The 23901-nt window shown below is 40.0% G+C and overlaps 2 protein-coding genes across 8 annotated transcripts in view; one reads left to right on the plus strand and one right to left on the minus strand.

Moving 5' to 3' along the window:
* GPR146 (G protein-coupled receptor 146) overlaps positions 1–2733 on the minus strand; it is a 75995-nt gene extending 73262 nt beyond the window's left edge. For 2 of the 3 annotated variants that reach the window (XM_030001675.2, XM_030001673.2), the window contains exon 1: positions 1853–2533. The gene's annotated coding sequence lies outside the window, so the exon portion shown is untranslated. Of the gene's footprint in view, positions 1–1852 lie in introns of all 3 variants that reach the window. The other variant, XM_030001672.1, reaches the window with a different exon arrangement.
* C25H7orf50 (chromosome 25 C7orf50 homolog) overlaps positions 1–23901 on the plus strand; it is a 135315-nt gene that overhangs the window by 97376 nt on the left and 14038 nt on the right. For all 5 annotated transcript variants that reach the window (XM_030001677.2, XM_030001679.2, XM_030001681.2 and 2 more), the window contains one exon: positions 10165–10340. In XM_030001677.2, the coding sequence (XP_029857537.1) occupies positions 10165–10340 (176 nt within the window). The remainder of the gene's footprint in view (positions 1–10164; positions 10341–23901) is intronic.

Below are 23901 nucleotides of genomic sequence, written 5' to 3' on the forward strand. Positions count from 1 at the left end.
TTTATATTTTCTGCTGAGGGAGTAATGGGGAGGAGTATCATTTGAGCTTGAGAACATTGGTACAAATGATATGCATTGTCTAAGTCCCACCTAAGCTTTCCTTGTTTGAAATTTTAAGTAAAGACTTCAGTGAGTTCCTCTGCATAAGGTTAAATTTAGCTTCAAGAGCAGTGCAAAACAGACTTGTTGATTGGTGTGGGAGTGATTGCTGTGATTCCTGAACTATGAAGGTGCTGTCATTTCTCCAAAGGATCTGTGCAGGGAGAGGCAAAACATGGAACAGATTTTGAAAAGGTGAATCGTGGGTCTGTGGATATGCCCAAAAACTCATATCGGGCCATATTCGATTATGAATCACAGCTTTGCTTTTTTATTGTAAATTATTGTTCTTTAATTACATCTTCAGCTATAATTTTGCAACTGTTTTGTGTGAAGAGTTCAAAACTGGACTGATAAAATCAGCGTAAAAACTTCTTACTATTTAAATATTGCCTTGGCTATTTTCATAGCTTGATCAGAACAGTTCATGCTTTAAAAATGCTTAAACTTCTGTGCAAAAATAACAGTCCCTTACTTTTGCCATGGAGGTGTTCTCCAGGGCACTCTTCAAGTGTGGGGTTCATTTCCATTTCCATGTGATGCGAAAATAGTAAAATCACTCTTAAAAGGCTGCATTTTCCAAAGAAAGAGCAACATTGCACCTGCAGAAATACGTGTGCACTTGCTGTACTAAATTCTTGCGTTCTCTCTGCCGGTACTGAAATGGAGGAGGTGGTGGGAAGTCTCTTCTCTCTACCATCGGAGTCATCCAGACTACGTACCCTACAGGTTTTGGGATAATGTGGTGCCCAAACATTGAGTGGAAGTGGAGGCATCCAGTCCCTCCCCAGCCTTCTCTGGCAGTGAGTGTGTGTGTTGCTGTCAACATCTAACGATGACCAGCACGGGGGAGCAAGCATGGTTGCTCTTGCTCCACAGGCACCTATTTATTATCTGTTCTGCTGAATTCCTGCCACTGCTGGAAAAAGGATGTAGCTATCATCGTTTTTGCTTGCCTTGCAAAAGGCAGGCTTTGATTTCACCTTTTGTGTCTCACTGAAGTCTAGATAAATCATCTGAAGTTGGCCAAAAACTTGAGAAGAATGTTGTGATCTACAGCTGCGATCTGTGTCTTGCCCATTTTTATAGGAGTGTCTGTGTAAAAACTGCATGCATTAGGGTAATGGCAGAATATACACGTGCTGGGTAAACCTATGTTGGTCATTCCTAAACAATGTGCCGGAAATCCCCCTTGGCTGTATTAACAAGTAATTGCAAAGTTCTTTTCGACAAAACAATCGGGCGAGCCCCTGTGCATGCAAGTTGCTGTAATTTGTAGTACAGATCAGCACATGGAACTCTGCAAGTATGTACTGTATGTGGCTGCTATGGTGATTAAAATATATAAATAAAATAGATAAATATGGACCATATTAGAAATTCATTACTGGCACTCTCTCAGATCACAGTCGGCTCCAGCGTGCGGTGTCAGCCGTGTTTCCTTACTCAGAGCGGGCCCTCCTGGACCAGGAGCGTGAGCTCCTGGAGGGGCTGCGCTTACGCAATGGCCCCGTCCTACCTTGTCAACTAGCAAATTCAACGCAAAAATGGTAAACAAAGGGCCTTTGTGCGTGTTTTATAGTTCAGTGAGGATTAGTGGCCCGACACGATTTTCAGACGGGACAAGCTTAGTGTTAACTTGCGTGAGGTTAATGAGGAAGGACATGGGGCAATCTGCAGAGGCTGAAGCAGAAGGGTCTCGCTCTGATTTCGGACGCGGTACACGGAATTGTTAAAAGCGGGTTCTGCTTACCTGGGTCGGTGCGTCGGTCACGTGTTCCCTAACGTTTCGGCTGCTTTAGGATGTGGATCGTGCCAATTTCAGGCACTTGCTTGCAGTCCTTCCCGCGGTTCCAGAGGTCCCCTCCGCCGTGGTGGGCATCCTAGCCTGTACGGGGGCTCTGGCTGAATCAGATTCCTGCTTTTTCTTTCCCTTCTCACCTTTTAGCATTCTCTGACTGTAAAATCCATCCCTTTCCTGAAATGCAGAACGATGCACTTGTCCGATGAAGTTTTTCCAGGCAGGATTCAGATTCCAAACAAGCCTTTCATTTCCTTCGCGCCGGGGCGGGGGGGAGCGAAGCAGGGAGGCGAAGGAGAGCGCTCGCTTCCTTTAAATCCCCACCAGCGTCTTCCCAGCGCTGGAAGCGAAGTAGCTTGTCATGGTGATCTTCAGAGTTTAACTTTAGGGGGGGAGGGAGAAAGTGGAAAGCAAACTGAATGCTGTAGTGGAGATTTCTCTCTTCCCCCACTGGGCCCCTTGCCGACTGTTTTTATTGATTTCAATCACTGGAGGCTAGCTGGTTCTCAGAAGAAACACTGTGTAATGTGTTCTTTCCTGGCTTTCATTAAAGAAACTCAATGCAGTGCGGTCACGCTGCCGAGCTCGCCTGGCAACCTGCCTACACCCTGTGGTACCTCTTTCATTGGAGGAGATCGAGCTCGTGGTTTGGGGTTGTTTTATTTTATTTATTTATTTTTTTTTTAATCCTCCAGCAAGGATTTCAGAACAGCCTATGCTGTGCTTCTACCTCCTCTTGCAGCCTAAAGCCTTTTTAAGCTTTGGAAGAAATTGTCAGCACCCCTAAAGGGGACGACTTTGGTGGCGATGAAAATGCCGAGTGCTGCGACTGTCTCGTGCTCCTTCTATTAAAATTCCTCTGTGCGTTTCTGGGGAGGGGTTAAAAGGGCTGTGTGTAAGCCACAGGGATGTGGATACAAATTATTTCCAAGGGGGTTCCTTTTTTTTTTTTAATTCCATCTTCTGCTGATTGGTTAACGTGGTTTAATTAAGGGTAAGAGAGTAAGCAAAATCCTTCGACAAATATGTGAAAATTCCTGGCAGTGCTGTAGTTGCAAATGAAGCAAAACTGCATTCTCCAAGCCTGCAGTCGCGGTGTTGTCTTAAATATTTCTGTTGTATTCAGGACTGTGATACTGGTGAAGAAAAATGAGAAATAAAATACGGTACTAATTTATGCCTTAGAACTTAATCTACTACAGTATGTATTTTACAGGAGCAAACAATCTATAAAGTGGAATTCAGTGAGCTAGGTTCTGTAAATCGTATTGTTCCATGTGCCTATAAATGCTTTCATTTAATTTGGTAAATTGTTCAATTTCTTCTTATTCAGCAGTTCTTAATGATAACACTTTATGTGCTCTTCAGAATTGGCTGTAAATCTATGAAATATGTAAAGATCACATAGTTGCAAATTAAGCCCAGTTTCAAGCTAATAAAGGTGCATCTATTCTAAATTACAGCTGCAAATTTAGGGTGCTACCTGATCCCTTGTGCTTATGAGATATTATAGCTGTGTACACAAGGCTGCTTTTTTCTTTTGTAAAAAACATTTACACAGGCACTAGGAGAATCCTTTCCTGGATCAGAAAGATAAAAAGCTTGTTCTTTTTTAAATCTGGCTTCTTGCAGAACTTGTCTGAGGCTTTTCTGCCTGGCTTGCGTCTACAGAAACCTTTCCAAATCAACTTATTGTAAGTTACTCCCAGTGGTTTTGTTGTGAGGAATTGAGATTCTAAAACCACCTACCTTTTATGAAAAATTTTAATTTTTTCTTTGAGCAATGTATAATTTAAAAAAAAATCTTCCTCTGTAAGTGCTACAGACATGATGTAAGGAGGTATACTTCTACAAATGTTACTTTTCATTCAAAATTTGCTTTCTGCATGGTAATGAAATTTCATATGCCCTCTCTGGTCATACTGCTACTTTTCATAAGGTGCTAAATGATAGAAAATAGTTATTTAAATTCAATATGGCCATGAACTATTTTATGCAAATTCTATAGCTGTAGTTGTAGCACAGTTCTTTGGCAAGCCTCTGATAGTAAATCATTTGTCAGTCTTTCTTTTACGAACTTTGCATCTAAGGATTTGCCAGCCTTTCTTCTTTATAGGTTTTGAACTGTATTTATAGATTCCGCTTTTTGTTTTTGAGCTGGCAGATGGCCAGTTATTTATCTGGGTTCGTATGTATTGTGTAAGACAGAAACAGAACGTTTTACATGCTGATATTGTGCACGGGGCATTTTTGGGGCAAAAGGCTACTTGTAAGCAGAATCCATTACGTGACGGGTTGGTAGCTCCTCGTCAGCCCTTGGTCAGTGAACAAAGCACCTTTTGACATTTCTCTATGTTAAAAGTTATGAAATAACATGAGCTTAATGAACAAACAAGGCGATACAATGCTCCTACTATGAAATAAGCCGTATGGTCCATTTCCCCATCTTTCTCTTTGGAGTTCAAAAATTTGATGCCCTTTTTACACGTTTGTCGCTGTTAGTTGAGTTACAATTTATTCCTCCGAATTTCTGATGTTGCTTGCTTTGCTCTTGTACAGACTTGTGTTGCTGTGCTGGTAGAAAAGGACAAAAGCCTACTGGCTTTTGCAGGAGCTGGATTCACTGGTACTAAGAAATAGTAAATTTGGTGTTGTGGCTGATCTGTGGTTGCTGCTACAGGTTTGGCAGCAAAGCCGAACACCTGAACAGGTGGAAACTTCAGACCTACACAGGCGAGTCCCAAAGGCAGATTTGTAATAAATGAGTATTTGGTTCATTGTGGCAATTCTTCAGAGTTTCTGACTGTCAACCTTATTCTGTGTTGGCAACAGACAACTAGGGATGCAAATGTAGGAGTCTTTGAAACAGTGACGAGTGAGGAGGAGGAATGGAAGTCTTTAGAAGATGTCTTCAATTCTACTCAGGCATGAGGCAGTCAAGGACATTTGGGTACCTATAAATCTGGAAACAAATTTAAAAATGCACTTACTGCTCTGCTGAAGCACAATATGTGTGCTGTTAATACCATCTTGGTACTGGTTGCCCAGCCATTATGGTTCATAGTCACCTCAGAGTATAAGATTTTATGCAGATGCAGTCTCTGAAAAACTCCACCGGTTTGGTTTTGCCACTCTTGCTGCAGAAAAAAGGGTCAGGTATCTCCAAGAAATCCTGTCTTGGGTACATCTTTCTGCCAGTTTCTTTTGCAGTTATAGTTACTTTTTTACTGTTCTGAATTGCTTAGCAGGACTGCTTTACAGTATTAAATGCTTTACTTCTGTTTGAGATGGCTCCCCTTTTATGATGGGTAAACTCATTTCTAAAGATCACTTACAAAATGTTACAATTTGTGCAATATTTCCAGATTACAAATAAAAATGGAAAACTTTAACTGGTATCTAAAACTGCCACAGCTGAAGCCTCCAGATATTTTGAGTCAGATGTCTTAGACTATTTACAGTATATTACTATGTTTGCGTACAATTCCGAAATTTAGAGCCTGGCATTGATGAAAGGCACTGTATGGGCAGTCACAGCACTTCGCATGCAGATGGACATGGTATGGTGTGGACTTTGGGAATTTGCTGAAAGATGTCTGAGCTCACATCTCCATGCCCTTGCAAAGATGACATGGGTTTTTATGAGCATAAGTGTTAAAGACTTGGGGTTCTGTCTTTTACTCAAAATGTGGCATCCAGTGGCAATATGCCTTTTAGCACCTTTTGAGGCCTTCTGGAAAGTTTCCAAATAGAAGACTCCCACCTCCTTAATCACGAGAAAACACTGGCTCTCCTCTGAATGTCATTCATTCAAGTGTACTGACCTAGCCTGACCTTGTTTAGATTGAGATCTAATGAGCCCACAATCCAAGGTGGTGTGGTAGCTCTCAGCAGGCTTTGCAAATAAGCAAGTGTTGTGTTTTTCTGTATGCATGTGGTTTAAATTTATCACATCAATAAACAAGTGTCTCACACGCTCAAATAGGGACTTTACAATGTTGTAGTTAAGACTAAATTGTAGCACTACAAATTGTGATGTCACTTTATAAATATAGAAGGAGACAACGTGGAATATTTATGACCTCAAAACAATGAAGTCCTGTTGGTTGGGGTTTTTTTAATTTAAATAATGACATAATACTAAAACTCTTAATCCAAACGGCTCACAAACTCTGGACACATCTTTCAGGAAAACAGTCACACTAATGGTTCAGGGAAGGAGAAATTAAAAAATAAGGCTGTTGAGTTAAAGAAAGGAGAGATGCATCAGTAAAGTATCATAACAGAGGTCATCCAAGTTAAAATAAATACAGCTAGGCTTTAAATTCCAGTGGAAGGTTTGGTTTTGTTTTCTTTCGAGTCCCAGGTTTTGGGGAAGGTTGTTTTTGGTTGTGTTGGGGTTTTTTATGTTGCGATAAAACTACCCTCAGTGGAGTATATTCAGTGGAGAATATACCACCAAGTGTAGGTATTTTATGAAGTACATAAAACTTGAGGCTTTCAAATTAAAACCCAGTCAAGGACAGATGGTGGTACGTACTACTAGATTAATCAAGTTGACGTGGATGGATAAAAGTAGAGTTGCAACTAGAAGAGTTGTTTGAGCTGTGAGGTTGTGATCTCTTTCACAGTATGTGTGCTGGGAGTCCCAGACAGAAGCCTGATGAATCCGATTTTCCTTGAATGATGCTGTGGGCTAGCAGAAGGTACCTCCAGCTGTAAATCCTGACTCTTTCACGCCCGGGACAGCACCAGCCCCGCAGGGAGAACAATGTCCTTGTTTCAGCCAGCCGATGGTGCATCAATTGCGATGCTGGAAACAAATGTTGTTAGGGCTCGGTATTTACACGTTGGGACCTACAGGGAGGGAGCAACTTGTTTTGTTTTTAATGGAGCAGCCGGGGAGGGGGATAAAAAGCTTTTTATAATGCGAGGAATGTGGGGGGGAAGGGAAAGTACAGAGATACGTGTTTACTGTAAGTATGAAGAAGCAGAGGCCTCTTTATCAGACTGGCTCTAATGATGTGCTACAGTCACTTTATTTGAAAGCTTCATGGCTCACAGAAAAGTAAACAAATTCATTACATTATTTTTAAAGGAAGATTAACTGTAGTGTGTCGTCTGTTGGACAGCTGCTGTAGTAATCTTTTACAAACACTTTATAAATGACCACCCTCAGTGTTTTCCTGGGCTTTGTGTGGCTGGATTGTTATTTTAGTAAGTACCAGGGTGGCTTTTCAAATGAAAACGTTGTTTCCTGTGTAACAATTACGTACCTACCTTCACCCTAAATATTATTATATTCTCAGCATGTGTTATAAAACGTCTTCTATACAAATGCAACATCTGTTGCTTTTTTGCATGTGTTTGCACATGAATGCTGGCTTTTCCACAGAAGTAGCTAAAAAATATTTTAAACAAAAAAGGCAAATCCTCTTTACTGTCCCACTCCCATTTATTCTAATTTCTGCTTTCTTGCCCTTTTTTGGTCTTTGAAAACAGCAAGTTGAAAAGATGAGTCAGAGTAAACTTAGATGATACATGAATTGACACTGAACAAATGTTTAGTCCTCAGCAGGTATCTTTGGCAAATAAGATTGTGTTCAGGTATTGTCTTCTTGAACCATCCTTTGCTCGAATGTCAGCAAGAATAATGTTATTTAGCACCATGTCTGGATTTTCATTTGAAAGCACTTGACTAACACAAATTGATGTAACACTAAGGATTTGTGAGTTTATAAAGCGGTTTTAACCAATCTTTCCGTAAAGCAGTTGATCTTGTGCATTCAGGTTTCAGTTATGGGTTCCTTGAACAGGTCAGGAGGGAGCAGAGAGAGGAGGAACAGCGTTTCTTCTGCACTCAGTTTGGCCTCCATGAGTTTCTGATGCTCTAGCAGAGGACCTCACCTGGCAAGTACGATGCTATATAGTAAAGCTGCTGGACCTGAACCAAGTCTGCTCTGTGAATGTAATTCTCGTTCTTGGAAATGTTGGTGGCAGTTAGACTCCTTTATCTTCCCCAGCCTTGGGATGTGAGATGCTAATACAGCTGCTATAGGCATGGGTGGCCTCTCTGGACTGCCTTACTTGTCTCTGTATACTCCACCTTCATCAGCTAATAGTTGAAGTGTCCGAGGGCATGCAGATTTGGCAGAAACATCAGAAAGTGTACTTTATTTATTTTCAGCAGAAGAATTATGGATTTAAATAACTCAACAAACGCTTGCATGCAATCTCCCATTTTTCTGTCCTTGTCATATAGGAGTCTGCTTCAAAATCCACCTGGGCCACCTTAACATCCGTGCCATTTCCACTGCTGTCGGTGGGTGGGTTTTCCCTACCCAGAGACCCCATCTTCTTATAAATATAGCCTGGCCTTGCAGGAATCTGTTCCTTGCTCAGGTTGTCTTAACAAACTCGGTACAACTGTTGCTGAGGAAGTGGATTAATTAATGGAGTCATTCACAAATCGTTACTGCTTAGGCAGCATCTCTATCACATTTCACTTTACTGCAAACGCTGTTTCCACAGCGTTGTCCACAGCCCCATCTCTTCTCATTAAATGTCATGAGGAGGATGTTTAAACCATCTTGACAGAAGGTGCTAAATAGGGTTAGGTAAAAAAATGGGAGCCTGACGACCTATTCCAGTCTGAGCCCATAATTTGGAATTGTGTCAATGTTTGCAATTTTGACTTGGCTACAAATGATAGTAGGGAAGTAGTATAGCACAGCAAACAGGAGCTAAAACCCCCGAGCTCATCACAAGAGCTAATACGTCTAGTACTTTTGCTACTGGATTTCTGTTCTTGGAAGAGAAGGTGATACTTAAATGGTCCTTGTGCATACCTTTAGCCTGCATTTTATCGCAGTGCCTGACCCATGGAGGTGGCTGAGAAGCAGCAGTTCCTTAAACCATGATGAAGGTATCTAAGTTTTATTTGGGACTGTGTGAGATCTGTAACTATCATATAAGCTAAGAATTAGCACCACCCCTTTAATCTTGGACTTGGAAATACCTAAAAGCAAGACCAATACAGCATAAGAGTCTTGTTTGCAGAATTTCATACTTTTTTCATTGTTCAGTTGTTACTGGGAGGTTGTACAGAAGAGGTGGCTTCATAGTGTCCAAATCCCTTCTGCTTCCCGAGGTACATAGGGGTTTGGGTAACCAGAAAATACTTTGTCTACGGTTTCATGAAGGTCTATGTATGATGATCATCAGAGTAGTTAGGGTTCTGTAAAGAGTAAATCTTTCTCTCAGGGAAATCTTGGGGAGGACATTGAATAAACAGCCATCTAGTATTAGACCAGCTGCAATTTTTATGCTTCTAGTTGATACTTAACAATTCGGTGAGACTGTTTCCTGGAAAGATATGAATGAACCTCTCTCAGATGTCTAGGAGTCCCTGGAGTCAATCTCATCTTGCTGTGGAACAACATTTTATTTCTACACTGTGTGATCTCACACTGGATTTTCCCTGATAAACTCAGTGTATCTATTTAATGCTCTTCATCTGTGTGTGAAATACTTTCATTTGGGGTATGCTTATGCATGTATTTATAGTAATATGGTTTTAGATGTAAATAGTTAACTGTTCTGTCTGCAAACCTAAAGCAACTTTAACTTTTGTGGGATATATGTGTATATGTTTACTGAAGATCGTGCATATGTTTACCCAAGATTGCTAAAGGATCTTCAAGAGGTCTTGGATGAAAATGGTAGTTGTCACATCTCCTTTGGCATAATGGAGATGAAGCCCCTGTGTGGCAGACAGAGGTTTTCTCTGTCCAGGGAGGTGTGAGGTTACACAGCAAACAGCCCCAGAAACTAAGAATCTTAAGGAAACCCTACTTCTACGTAAATGTGTGTATGCTAAAAACAATCCATACCCTCCCTACACTATGGAACAGCCTCTGCTGTTTGCATTCCCCCCTCAGGTTTGAGTATGGGAGAACAAACAGCACAACAAATTTGAGATATGATGTTTAATACATAGCTAGAAGGTGCTCACATTACTGTACTGCTGAGAGCAGTATAATCATCTACAGAGGGCAATTCTACAGATTTCTGCAAGTGCAGTATTTACAGTTCTGTGAATTGAGCAGAGTAGAGAGGTGATGGAAGTATAGTGAACAGTAAAATTATGAAGCTTGAAGCTTCTGGTTTTAAATATTACCTGTACCCTTCAATTGCATTTATGCATATTTTGTTCACTTTCCTATAGAAATATAAACACTTTATTTAAATGTTGATTATTTCAGGTGACAAAAGAAGAGGAAGAACTTACCGCAGAGGAAAGGAGGAAACTGGAAAGAAAATTAAAAAAAGAGCGCAAGAAGAAGGAAAAACAGCTGATGAGGGAAGCTGGAATCTCTACTAAAAAGGTGGAACCCAAAAAGCAGTCGGGATCTGAGCTGGCTCTGGCCTATTTAACCAGGTAAGAATAGTAAAACCACTGCAGGTGCTCCCTACGAAGTAAGCTGTAAACCATGCCAGAAATCCAGAACAAGCTGAACCAAGTAATAACACATTAAAGGAAATTGCTGCAGTTAAGTGTTAAGTTAATGTTTCATCTCAGTTGACACCCTCAGGTATGGCTGATCACCCCATTGTATTTATATCACAGGAACAAGTGAGAGATGTTAAGTATAGTGCAAACATTTTATAGAAAGACAGCTCATGTCCTGAAGATCTTATAGTTGATATATAAATACCACTGGGTTAGCTGCACTTACAAAGATGAAAGGCACATGGTAGAAAAGATTGCATTGCGGAAGTTAGTTTTGTTTCTTGAGTACGCTGTTCTAAGCGAAAGAGTTCCAGTTGTTCTTTTTATATAAGCAAATCGCATGAAATGGTTAAGCATTATGGAGTCTGAACTTAACCACCTGCATAGCGTTTGGATATTTGTAACTTGAGATGGGATTATGCCACTGTTTTAAAGTTAATAGTGTACAATGCCTTATTTTTGCATACCAAAGTATATGGCAAGTATGGTGGCTGATTTCAGATCAGAAGCAATTACTTCATCTAGTTAGTGCACTTATGTATAATACTTAAAATTCCAACATAAAGCAAAGGCTATGGTTAAACTAAAGAACTACAGGAAAGCATTCATAGGACCCTACAGACAGTAAGAGGTCATGTATAAACAGGACGATAGTGTTTATTTTTTTCCAAACTGCAAAATATACCCTGTCTGTAAGACCTCCAGAAGAGGCGTGTTACAAATACTGGGTTACCACGTGGAACAATTCCAGGGTTGCATCTCTGGCCATGCTCAAAACTGAAGCATCCAGACTGTCTGAATTGTTACTTACCACTCTCAGTGGGGAGGGAGGAAATTAATTGCATTCCAGGCAGAGGGACATGTGCATTTTTGTTACATAACCCTCAGCACGCAGCGATAGCAAAATGACAATAATATTTTTGATCTGGAAAACAGCTGGAGTAGTTCACCACTGTTTTGAACTGCAAACGGATTGACAGTTAGCTTTGAACCATCTGCTCAGACTATACTCTGGTATGTGTTATACTAAGTGGTGGATCTCTGGATAACGGATTTCAGGTTTGGAAAGCAAAGGAACAAGCTATGGGTTTTTGCTTGATATTCCACTGTTATCTGTATGGATTTTTGCCTTGTTAGGTGAGAGAATGTGAAACTGCATTTGAACTAATATTTGAACCAATTTGACTCTAGAGTTTCACTTAACCTGTACCAAATTACCTTGAAATAGTAAACCTGCAATGTCATTTGGTCTCACACAGAGTCCAAGGGCTATATATACAGCAGTAGGTTGTGAGGGTTTATTTCAGCAACAGACAATTTGAATTTTGTAGACTTAACAGGGATAGTTCTAAGATGCTGAACTGCCAAGCAAACATAACCGTAGACACCGTTCTAGCCTCAAATGTGCTGGAACCATCTTGCACCATTGTAAATTACAGAAAAACAGCTTAATCCTTTTACACCTCAGACGTGTTTTCAACCCAGCAAGATCGGAAAAAGAAACAACTGGATTTAAAGTAATCAAAGAAATAATATATTAGCTGGGGAAAGGAAACGAAAATCCAAGCTCTGGAAGTCCACTGCAAAACCCCCAGCAATTTTAGTGGGTTAAGGATTTCAGTCTACATGTTTTTGTAGGGCTACAGGTGTGAATAATATGTGGGAGGATAAGTTAATCTTAGCGATGCGAGAGATTAATATAATTGGAAGTAAACAAAAGGGTGCTGTGGATTTATGTTTTGACCCACCTACAATAAAAAGCCTTGCATGACATAAGGGTTGCTAAGTGAAGTGGCATCTTAATTCCCTGATGGCACGTGAATCTCCTGTAGGACAGGTGGAACTTGAAGTACCATATGATAACTAAAACTGTCATTTTTATTTATTGAGAGACTATTCGCAGTGTGAGAGCACAACTCTATGAGGCTTTAGCCTATGACAGGAAAATACTGGATTTGTTTTAGTGAAATTTTGTTTGATAACTTTTAAAGAAAAATGTTAGAAAGCATTCAGTGAAAGATTTTTTTGTTACACATCTAGACTTTTGATGTGCAAGGGAAAATTAAACTTATTTTGTAAGTCATTCATATTTTAAGAGGTGGCAGTTCCCTCAGAGTGCAGAATCATCTTTTCTGGTATGTGGAATTCTTCACCAGGAGAAGAAGAGAGAACAGAGGAGAATTTCTGTTTCAAGCAGTAAGGTCGGGGAGAAGTAACAAAATTTTACTTGGAGGAAATAAAACATAGTTAATAACAGTTACTGTTTTGTGGGGGTTCCTGTGCTTAGAAAGCCCTGCTTCTGCGATAGCTTTAGATGTTCCATTTAAAAAATAAAATGGAAGTAGCAGGCAGCCCACAGGCAGCACTCCTCTCTTCACTGAGGCACAAGGTGACTTTCACAAAGACATGCCTCATTCTTTTAGTCGAGATGAGTTAATGAAGAGAGCATGGATGAGAGGGAGTAAGGCATGCGGGGTGCGGGGGGCAGGACCAGGCTAATTGCATACTGCCCTTCCTGACGGCTTTAAGACCGGCACCGCAGCAACGGAGCTGGAGTCGGAGCGATGCTTCGCGCGAAGAGCAATGGTAGGCTGAGGCACGTGGCTGTCTTTGATAGCACTGCCGATGCGTGCCCCTGCTGCCGGGGGTCTTTGTAAACCTCCGTACTGCTGGGCACGGTGTGCTACAAGCTGACCAGTTCTTCCAATTTTCCAGGTTTGTTATTTGAGTCTAAAACCAAATAGCCCTCGATGCTTTGCCAGCCTCCGGAGAGGTCAAATTATCATTTTATTGGAGGACCACCCTAGCAATTGAGAGGTGCTTTTTCCCCATGGGTGTGGGATGCCCACAGGCAACAGCAGCTGATGCCAACTAGCAAACTGCAGCCCCCAGCCAGACCTGAGGGTGCTGAAGGTTTCCCCTGTGAGCTGGGTGACCTTGATAGCCCAGGCTTTTCAGCAGCTTTCTCATTTGAATGAGACCAGGACAAGTATGCACCAGGTTTTGCACTCCTGATAGAGGAGAAGCGGCCAAATGGCTCCTGGTTTTTTCCTCTCTCGCTTTCTACTGGCCTGTTGGGAAAAAGAAAGGGCGAGAAAAAAATGTCTTTGCTTCACCAATTTTTATCTCACCTTTTCCCTCGATGGGATAAGCTCAGGCCGTTTCCCAATGCAGTTCTTTCTAACGCAGCAATCACAGCATGCCTGCGGAAACAGAAGAAAGTCTACTACCATCAGATTCTCCAGCTTGCTGGGGGAGCTGAGAGGAAGATCTGAAGGTATATAGAGGATTAAAAATAGGGAGCTAAAGCAAAAAAGGAAGCAGAAAGGTTATAAAACTGTGAGAAGGAAAAAAGAAAATGTGGAATAATGAAAAAAAAACGGAGTGGTACTGAACAGAAGAGAAAAAAACCCTGTAAAATTACTGCAGAGGAATAGGGAAAAGCAGGAGTGAGGAAGTATTAGTGGTTGAATAAACTGCACAAATCTCTTCCTTTTAATGATGACATGCCTTTTTTCTTTATGATGGTAAGTGATGATTCAGGTTTAAAGCCAAGATTAGAATGTCTCATTACTGTGCTTCTTAGAAAATATAAAATAAAAATTCATCCTTTTCTGAGCACTAAGCGCCTTCATGTGAAAAGATGTTGCAATTCATGAGAATGGTAATTAGACTTAATTATAACCTAACTGACCTTCTGTGGTGTTAAAATGTTGGCAGAACTTGTTTGTCTTGGCAAGCCACTCTCTCCTAGAAACGCTGCTGTTCTTGTGTTTGGCTTAGAAAGTTCATTGCTATATGGATCTGCACATATGGTTTTCTCCATCACCCATCAAAGGAATAGACAGAGATCTGAAAAGATGTCACTAAAAGTATGTGGAATTACAAGATTGATATCATCTGAAGTAGAAGTAATAGGTAATATCGTTATCTGGATATTGCTGTGAATTACCTAAGCCCTGCAATATTATTTATCACATGTTAAAATTTAAAAAATAAGCTGCTGGAGTACATTTGTTTTCTTTCTGTAATGATTTATGTTACAGTAGTAATATATGTCACCAGAATGTTTCCCAAGGCATTGTCTTTTCAGTTTTCTTTATAGATCTTACTGTCCTCAACCCTAATTTAAATATAGGTGAGATTCAGAGAATGTCAGAGACTTCTTTAAAGAAAAAAAAGATGCTTATAAGAATAATGCAAAGCAAGGGGACATTACAGAAATACAAAAGTGAGAGACAGTCAGAATTTTCCATCGAGTGGGGAAATAGTCTGACTCTGCAGAACGCAAGGTGTTTTTTGCTGAGCGCAGTGGCAGTACTGCTGAAAGCAGTGTACAACCCAGGGCAGTTGTTTATCTGCTGTGTTTGCAGGATGGAAACAGATCCCAGTCCTCGGTCAGACTTTATTACAAACGCTGCCAAGCATGGGAGATTTTAAAGCTGAAACATTGTTCTTCCTTTCAAAGAATACAGAAATCTGAGCTGTGTTGCTGTAAGCATTTATTTTGAATACTTTGATATTTTTAAATATATGTAATATATTATCTAAATTATATAGATATATATGATATAAATAAAAATAACATGTATAAAGTATATCAAGTTTTTACTCCTACTGGAGCAGAGGCCAACTGGAGAAGAGCATTAATAGGTAGCATAGTGTTCACTTTGTGTTAGCATCTAAGAAGTTTCTGATTTTTGAAGGAACTAGGAGATGCTTTTGCTGGGCTGTAAAGAGGGCAGCAACATTTGAGGTTTGTGGCCAAACAGCTGAGATGACGGTGGCCCTTCAGGAAATCACAAAACCATTCATCCTACCACATTTGGGGCCAGGTGACTCTATTGGGAGAGCTTCTGCACAAATACAACCACACTCATTAATGTTGAAAAACAGTTTCTAAATTTAAAATACATTGAGTGGGCTTGTGTCAGATTCAGTTTACTTTGTTGGTCCATAATGTTTTGAAGCTGTTTTACCTTTCACAGGTTAAGTATTTGTTTAGCCGCGGTCAGTGATGACTTTTGATGTTTGATTCTGAACTTATTTAAGTCATTCTCATTGCTGCTGGCCTTAATCTTTATTAATTTCAAACTTGGCACTGGTGTTGATGTTTCACCATAGATGGCTTAAGCTTTTAGATATTAAGAGTAACTGAAGCACTAGAAATCTAAACATACACAGATTTTTTTTTTTCTTCCTCCAGAGACAGACTCCTTTGGTTTGATAGCAACTAACATTAGCACTTAGTGTCATTTCTCCTTCCCCCACCCTCCGGGATGGAGAATGAGTTTCCTTCCTGATAGGGAGGTGCAGCTTATATAAAAGCTCATCAGTTATCTTGAATTTCATAAAATATTGGAGAGCTGCTCAAGTGATAAATCTCAATTAGCCAGTAGCAAAAACAGTATGTGAACTTAAGAGAAACCATTGTAATTAGACACAGAAATGTTGCTGAATTCCCTTCAACAAGTGGGGCTTTAAGGTGTCTTGAAAGAGCAGCTTTTCCTTGAAGATTAGGGGAATAGCGATGGAGGCTAGTTTTGCTTTAATAATCATAGGGCTATTTTTTAAAGGTTCTGGGGTAAGCATTAACTATGGATGTAATTAATTAGTTCCATAAGAAGCCTCATGAATCCAGAGAGTCACATACAGGATAAATTTGCATTTGGCGTTGTTCTGTCGCTGTTTTATGTGAACTCGGGCAGGCACTTGCTACCATCTGATTTCAAAGGCTTGCACGTTTCCTAAGATTCTAGAGATCAGTGAATTTTAGTACTTCTCCAACTTTCTGTATTGCTTGGCTTTTAACTTCTAACAGGGCCTGACCTGCCTCTAAGTGGGATTCCTCTCCTTGACCTAAATCAGCGTGTCTGTTAAACTGAATGTTTTCCAACTGATGTTAATAGTTGGACAGATCTTCCTCATTTTAAAGGAAGCCACTGTCTCTGTGGCAGAGAAAAGTAGTCTCGTCTTATTAAGAGTGAGTTACCTTATCATTATCCTGCACTCCCTTGTGTAACTTAAGTACCCCATGGCATCTGATGAAGCCACCTCAGTTTGTTTGCAGTTCCCTAGCAGCCCCAGCATTACTCAGAAACTCTACAAAGCTCTCAGTTGCAATGCCCACGCCTTCCTATTTTTAGGGTGCCGGTATGCCAGCAGTTATTCTTGTGGGGGTAGGTGAAGAGGTCCTATTCACTCTACAGATTTGGTGCTGCTTAGGGCTATTCTGTAAACATACTCAAACATATTATCTTCTGCAGAAGGCAAAGCTTGCTGTTAGGGTATATGAAGCAGAAAAATTGTTCTGCTATCTTGGACCTGTTATTCAGCAAGATTTTCTAGATCGTTGTATTGCCCCACATTTTGTAAGGAACTTCTCCCCGTCCTGGTGTTTACATCCTTCACATGGCTGTTACTGGTTTTCTCAATCTCACTGCCCCTTTGGTGAAGCAGTACATCTGTAATCCTTCATCTGTTGCTAGTCCTTCCAGACACTAATGTGTTCTATTGCTCTTCTTTGAACTCCTGTGTCTGTGCTCGTTCTGGAAATGCGAGACCTGGAAGCAAGCACGCTGTTTTACTGGAGCCACCTTCCAGCTTCACGCAGAAGGGACTGAGAGTCTGCGATTCCTTCCTGCTCCGCATCACTCTGGCTTGGTTTATGGGCAAACAACATTGGATTCATCTTTGAGCCATAGCGCATTGCGATTTCACGTTTAATTTGCTGCACACTAAAAACCTTTACTTTTTTTTCTCCCCCAAAACTATTATTCAGTTTTGTGTTAATGACAGCGTTGGCATGAACATGGCAACTATAGCCATAATAAATTTTTCACTGACTGTAAAAGGGACAGTGCTTCTCATTCTACTTCAGCCTGGCTGCAGCAAGTCAGATACTCTACTGTTTCAGAGTTAGCTTTATGATATATATTTCCAGATGTTAGTGTCCTCGTTATCATCTGATTAGTCAAACTATGCATTTAGGATTCTGTGGATGTCACGTTACAGTCTTGGTAATAGCAGCATACAGTTTTTGCCTGTTTAATCAAGATGTCTGACAGCAGCCCAACTTGATGATTTTCAGTCCCTATGATACACTCATTGACTTCTGGATTCACTTTTCTGTGTCTTGATGGCAAGTGATATGCGGAACTGTGTTGGAGCCATGCCTGTGTTTTTCTAACCCCTGCATGACATCCACAGGATGTCATATTGTGCAGGAATTGCTTTTAAACCGTTATTAACTTCTTGGTGGGTTAGCTGCTTTTTATGGTTCTAATACAACAATTTCACTGCTTCGCAAGAAGCACATTAACATCTTACTCTTAATTTAGTGAGTTCATGCAGATTACTGTTCCTTATGTATATCTCATCTCTTTTTCCAGCTATAAATATGACAGCTATCCAGACTGAGTGATCCAGGCTTTGCCTGACGAAGACTCACCAAAAAAAGGAAGGCAACAATTTTGGTCTGCAACTCTTCCATGCAAGTCCAGCTTTGCAATGCAGATGGTTAAAGAGATATCTGCGCCGGTGCTGAGCAGCAGAAGGTGCCTGCATGGCACAGTGCTGTGCAGAAGTACTGACTCGACTCTGGAAGCTGAATAACCAGGACAACACCCAGATGAGCCTGAATTAAGAAGTCATGGCTCTCTGCAAATGAGCTCAGGCACTGCACAGAGGTCATTTATAAGTTACACCGCTTCCAATGCCAGAGCGGGCACCGCGGCTTCTTCAGCTGTTACTGAAGAGAAACTTGTCAGTTAAAGATAATGCTGACAAATAATAGTATTATTTACTACATAATTCTAAAAACAGCAACCAAAAGTAAGAACAAAAAACAACTCTAAGTAGCTCAGAGCCAATCTTAGCTATTTTTACCACGAATTTCTGGGAAGAAAATGAACCATAGGAATATATTCTGGGTATCTGTAATACTATCCTGGAAATGCTCCAGATGGACAGAATTACTTTTTTTTTATAATGTCAGTCATTTCTAGCAAGTCCTCTCCATAGTGGTGTATCAAGTCATGAAGATCCTAGGTACTTACAAGTGTTTTTTAATGTATTTTGCCATTTCTAGCTTGCTGGACTCTGGTTTCTAGAGACAAAACAGGTGATTGTTTTGAAGATACTGAAATGTCAGGTTCTAAGACTTTTAAGCTTAGTTATATGTGGAAGTTCTCAGATGTTGCAGATATTTCTGTGGTATTTTCAACTCATTCAGAAGTAGGAAGTTTTAGAAACATCAACGATTGCATGATTTCCCAGCCAAATTAGTAAATGCTTATGATGCAATTCATTCAACTGAGCTTTGGAAAAGCAGCTGGACTAGCACAACTTTCCCTGAACCAAACCTCTTATGGTTTAGTTATTAATGTTATTCTGGATAAACTTCTTTCTACAGGGAATGGTTTTGGAGTAGCTTTCTTAACCCTTTGCTTAGTGCTAAGGTATGGCTTAAGAGAAGAAAGCAAGGGAAGCTCATGTCCATGCTAAATTTTTCTCAGTCAGAGTCAGTAGCTGTTCTATCTTTCTAAATTTGCTCATTGTCCTATTTAGTTTATGGCAGAGGAAGGAGATTTCTTCTTGTAATTTCCATAACCATAAATGGTCACTAAATTTAACAAAAAGGGAGAAGTAGATTAGCAAATTCTAATCCTGCTTTATGTCTCCAAATCAAATGATTCATCTTTCTAAATCTTTGAATTAATTTTATGGAAGGTCACAAGTACATATCTCAAAGCATATTTCAGTAAAAGCTGCAGAGTGATTTACTGTGAAATTTTCTGTCTCTTTGCACTTCTACCCTTTTTTCAGTGTGAAACAAAGCTGTCAAAATATTTACTTGGGCATTTGGTTCAAACTTTCTCATAGGGAAATACTGTATTTAATAGCATCATTAACATGAACTCACAAATCCTTTCATCTGACATCTATCATTTACAGGATCAGCTGAAAAATATGTTATCGACTAACCAGCCCCATCTTTAAAGGGATTTTTATTTTTGTTTTTTTTTTTTAATATTTTCTCTATCTTCTCCCCGTCATAGTAATGGTAATTTGCTTTTCCATAATACCTTTCCTGATAGCATATCATGACTTTATTTTGACAAAGTAAATGAAAAATATTTTGACGCTAATTTATTCGCTCTTGTTATGACAGCTTTTGAGAAATTGTTATATTACTCTGTTTTTCAGATGGATAAATTAAACAGTGATGAAGTTTGTCACTCACCAAAGTCCTTGTGCTATCCAAAGGTCTCCTTTCAAGCAAGTGACATAAGGGAAACTAGACATAGCTTTCTTCTCATCTGAACACAAGCTCTGTTTTCTTTGGCCCTATACCAATGTCTCGTCCCAACAGACCTGTAGGATTTTTCTCAATTCCTTATTTTGAAAGAGGAGTTTGCATGGATTTTTTTCTGTAGGGGCGTCTCAAGACATTCCTAAAGGCCACTAGCACCTCTACTAATCTCTGGGTGGGAATGCAATGTATGGGTTAGTATTCCAAACCCTTTTAGCTACTTTGGGAGAGATTTCTGTCTTCCATGGTTGGGGTCTCCTTGCAGTTGTGGTCCTTTGTGGTATTGCTGCAAATGACCGGAGCAGCTTTGTTCCATTTTATTGCTGCTGATAAAACTAGGAACAAAAATTCCCGAGTTAGCCAGCCAGCACTTTTATTATTCTCAGTCACATATATAAGATTTTTCTCCTGCATATGATCTTGTATCAGGTGAGATTGGTGGCTCTTAAGACGGCTCGTTCTCCCGTGCCTGAGGAGGCTTCCCATGCATTCTTGGTAAATTGGTTTTTTTCAAAGTTTAGTTTGCTTTTATTTGTTTATAATTTTTTCAGTAAGGTTTTTAAGATTCCTCATAAATTTTCACATATATGTTGTCACAGCTATAAATTGTATTAGTGGTAATTAACCATCGTGCTGTAAAGTGCTTCCTCAGATGGGGAAAACTAGATTATGTGTGTTAACTGCATAAATATTGGGGCAAAAATAGTTAGGGTTTCTTTGCCTGATTCTCTTTCCTGTAAAATAACGTCTTTATTTCCAAACCTAGTTAAGAAAATTTAATGCATCCTTTCTTAATGACTCTCATTTCCAGTAAAATAAAATTTAGTATAAATGAATTTTCTTAACAGTTTATTAAATGTAGCCATTAGATATTTCTCGTTGAGATCCAGCTTTCATCTGTCCATAGTATTATACAAAAGAGATTGCATCTAATTGAATAATTAAGCAGTTTTAAGATATTATTTCATCTGAAATGACTTTTAGAAACCTTGTGAGATATATTAAGGGGATTCAGAAGCAGAAGTCATTAATAACAGGCCAGTCTGCTTCAGGACCGTATCCTGACAGTAACTAGACACCTTCATTTCTCACTGAAGTTGTGAGTGCTCAACACTTCACACAATCACTTTGACCTTTTCCATTTGTCTTGAGGAAAACTTGTGCACTATTCAGGCCAAATAAAACCAGAATAATTAAAATTACCCGTTTCACATATAACTATTACAACAAACTACCTCTTGATACTTTTAAACTAAAAGCAGATTGCAGAGATTATTTACTTTATTTTAGTAAAATTTCATTTGCGGTGAGGCTTCGTTGAAGGAGTGTGAGGCATAGCTTTTTCCTCCCAGCCTCTGAAGCCTGCTTTCCCCTGGCTCTCCAAACTCCTTGCCTAGCGCCTGGCTCTGAGCCCAGGCATCCCATCCTTAACCCATCTTCTGGATTTGAGAAAAGGCATTTTGTACTCACCCATCTTCTTCATGGCAGAAATGCAAAAGGAAGGGTTTATGTTTTCTCTGTGTCATAAAATTTAGATCTAGGAGAATTAACACTGCTGCTCACTTCCTCAAACACATTCAAACTATTCATCCAATGCCCAAATAATCAAAATAGTGGCGAGTAGTTTCATAGCTCTAGGGAATCATTTAGTCTAGTCAGCCAAAGCCAAAATTAAAATTTAAAATGCAGTTGGCAATGATTATTAATCAATTAGCTCCAGGGAGCCGTCAAGGCTTCCTAGCCAGAGTTAGAATAACAAGCAATATTTTTGAAATAGTAAAACTGGATCCTTAATAAAACTTGTCTCCTGCTCCACACATTTATTAATATGATGATGCCCAAAAAGGTATCAGTAATTACCTTTATATGAATAAAATTGAATTGGAATGAGAGCCATCTGCAGGAAGCAGTAATTGGCAGATCAGTTTCTTTAAGTGTAGATTACTTAAAATCTTAATAGTGCAATGCACATGGCAGGATATTAGAAGAGGAGAATCTGATGCTGTCCTGAATACCGTAGTGCAGTGGCAGTTTTTATTATTCAGTGAGAGATACCTGAACATATCAGCTAAAGCAAGAAAATGCAAGTGGGCTGTCAACTGGTATACACTTTTAGGTTGATCTTGATATTTTCATTGGCTTGTCCCTTTTTAGAACTCTTCTGCAAAAAGAAGAGTAAATAATTCTGTAACGTTATAACTTAGGAGATTCAAATGGCCAGGAGTCTGTAACACTCTCTCTCCTTCTACCTCTGCTTTGCTTCCTAATGAATGCAGCCACCGGATGTCGAAATTGGGATGTAAAAAATGACAAAGATGGTTTTTTTTTTTAAAAAAAACCAAACTTCTGTATAGGTTCTTGCTGTTGGTCCAGAATAACCCCAAATGTGGTATCCTCTCAGATGCACTGTAAGATGTCTGTGTGATGCATTATTTGAAGAGGGCTGTGCGGGGCTTCCTGTAACAAAGATGAGCTATGCCTAATTAGCCAGCAATAAAAATACTTGGATTTCATTTAAAAAAAAAAAAAAAGCCCGCAAATGTAATTTCTGTAACTGTGCCTCTAGGGCTGGTATCCAAATTAATAAATGCCTGTTCTTCAATACTGTCCTAAGAGAACTCAGTTACGTAAAGGGGCTAGGTAAGAATTTGACAATGCAGGATGTTTTCTATATGCCTACAGAACAGGCCAGGCTGTGGAAAAGGTATGGGGCCAGTCCTACAGCGTAGGCTCAACGTTCTGCTTGCCTTTGAGGGAGGGATTTCTCCTTTCCTGGAGGCTTCAGCTAGAGCCCCTGGATACCCCAACGGATGGGATTGATTTGAGGCCAGCTGTTTTTCAGCATGAGTATCTCCGCTTGTCAAGGAAGGAGAGGACACGGGAGGTACTTCTTCACCGATGCTGCTGGCACCCAGCCTGCCTGGCCGTGCTCCAGGTTGCAGTGGGTGGGTTGCACCCCTTGTATCCCTCAAGTTCAGTGACACCGCGCTCCACAGTCTAAGAGGCTCCTGTTCCTCAAGGATGCGGGGAAGCCCTGTTGGGAAGTCTTCAGGAACAGGATTTGAATCTTGTGGGGAGGAAAGGAGGCCAGTTGGGCTCCATGCAACTGGGGCTAGATGTCCTGGGTGTTGAGAGTCAGAAGGGAAGAATATGCATGGTACTGGGACTTAGCGCAGGTGGGCATCTCGTTAGCATAATGAGAGAGCATTTCTTTTTCATGTTATAGTCAAATGTTACTCTGGAGTTTGGAACTGCGGAAGCGCACATCTGATCTTGTTGGCTATGGAAGTCCACGAGGTATTTGCAAAGGTAGAAAAAGTGCAGAAACACCCAACCTGAAATTAAATTAGAGACATCTGGTTACAAAAAAAGCAACGCATTTTCAGCAGCGTTGCTCATCAGAGGTCCAGCTGGATTAGACACCTTCATAGGGTGCCAGCTTCACTTTGCAGCTTCAGGGCTTCTTGAAATAGCTCATGCATAATAAGTAAATAACACAAACTTTCAACTCAGTACACCAAGCAATAAATTGGCACTTTGGCATCCTGGCTGGTTCAAAGCAAAATCAATCAGCCAACATCCTCAGTATTCAAATCCTTCTCCAAGTGGTCAGTTCTTCATCCCTCCTCAAAAACTTTCACTGATAAATTTTCGCATGAAGTTGGTTTCTCTTCCAGCATTTTCTTTCAGCATCACTAGGTGAAAAACCATGACACTTTCATACGTTTCTGGTGTTTTCTTATTAAATTTAATCATTGCTAGCTTTGAGATAGGCCTTAAAATTTTACAGACTTTTTAAGTTACATTAGTAAATATTTGACTTCTCATAGCAGCTTTTTGTAGCTTGTCTAATTATTCTTTCATTAACACTGTAATATTCTAAGTATAACTAGTATACGTATGACCCAGCACTGCTGAAACTATAGAATTTTTTGTATTGATACCCAGAGCAAGATTAGGGTATATTAATGCTCCACTAGCTGTATACCCATGACTAGGTGTTACTCTTCTAGTTTTGTGGCACTGAACAATAGTATTGAATCTTCTAGATCTAGCTTGAAAGGACTTGCATTGCTTATCCTGGAGAGCAGTGAAATCCAGTGATTATTTGCTCTAGCTGAGAGCTACTCCAGAACCTAGTCTTCTCCCAACAACATGGAATTACAGAGTCACAAG

The sequence above is a fragment of the Aquila chrysaetos genome, chromosome 25, assembly GCF_900496995.4.
Source record: "Aquila chrysaetos chrysaetos chromosome 25, bAquChr1.4, whole genome shotgun sequence".
In the NCBI taxonomy this organism is placed as follows: domain Eukaryota; kingdom Metazoa; phylum Chordata; class Aves; order Accipitriformes; family Accipitridae; genus Aquila; species Aquila chrysaetos.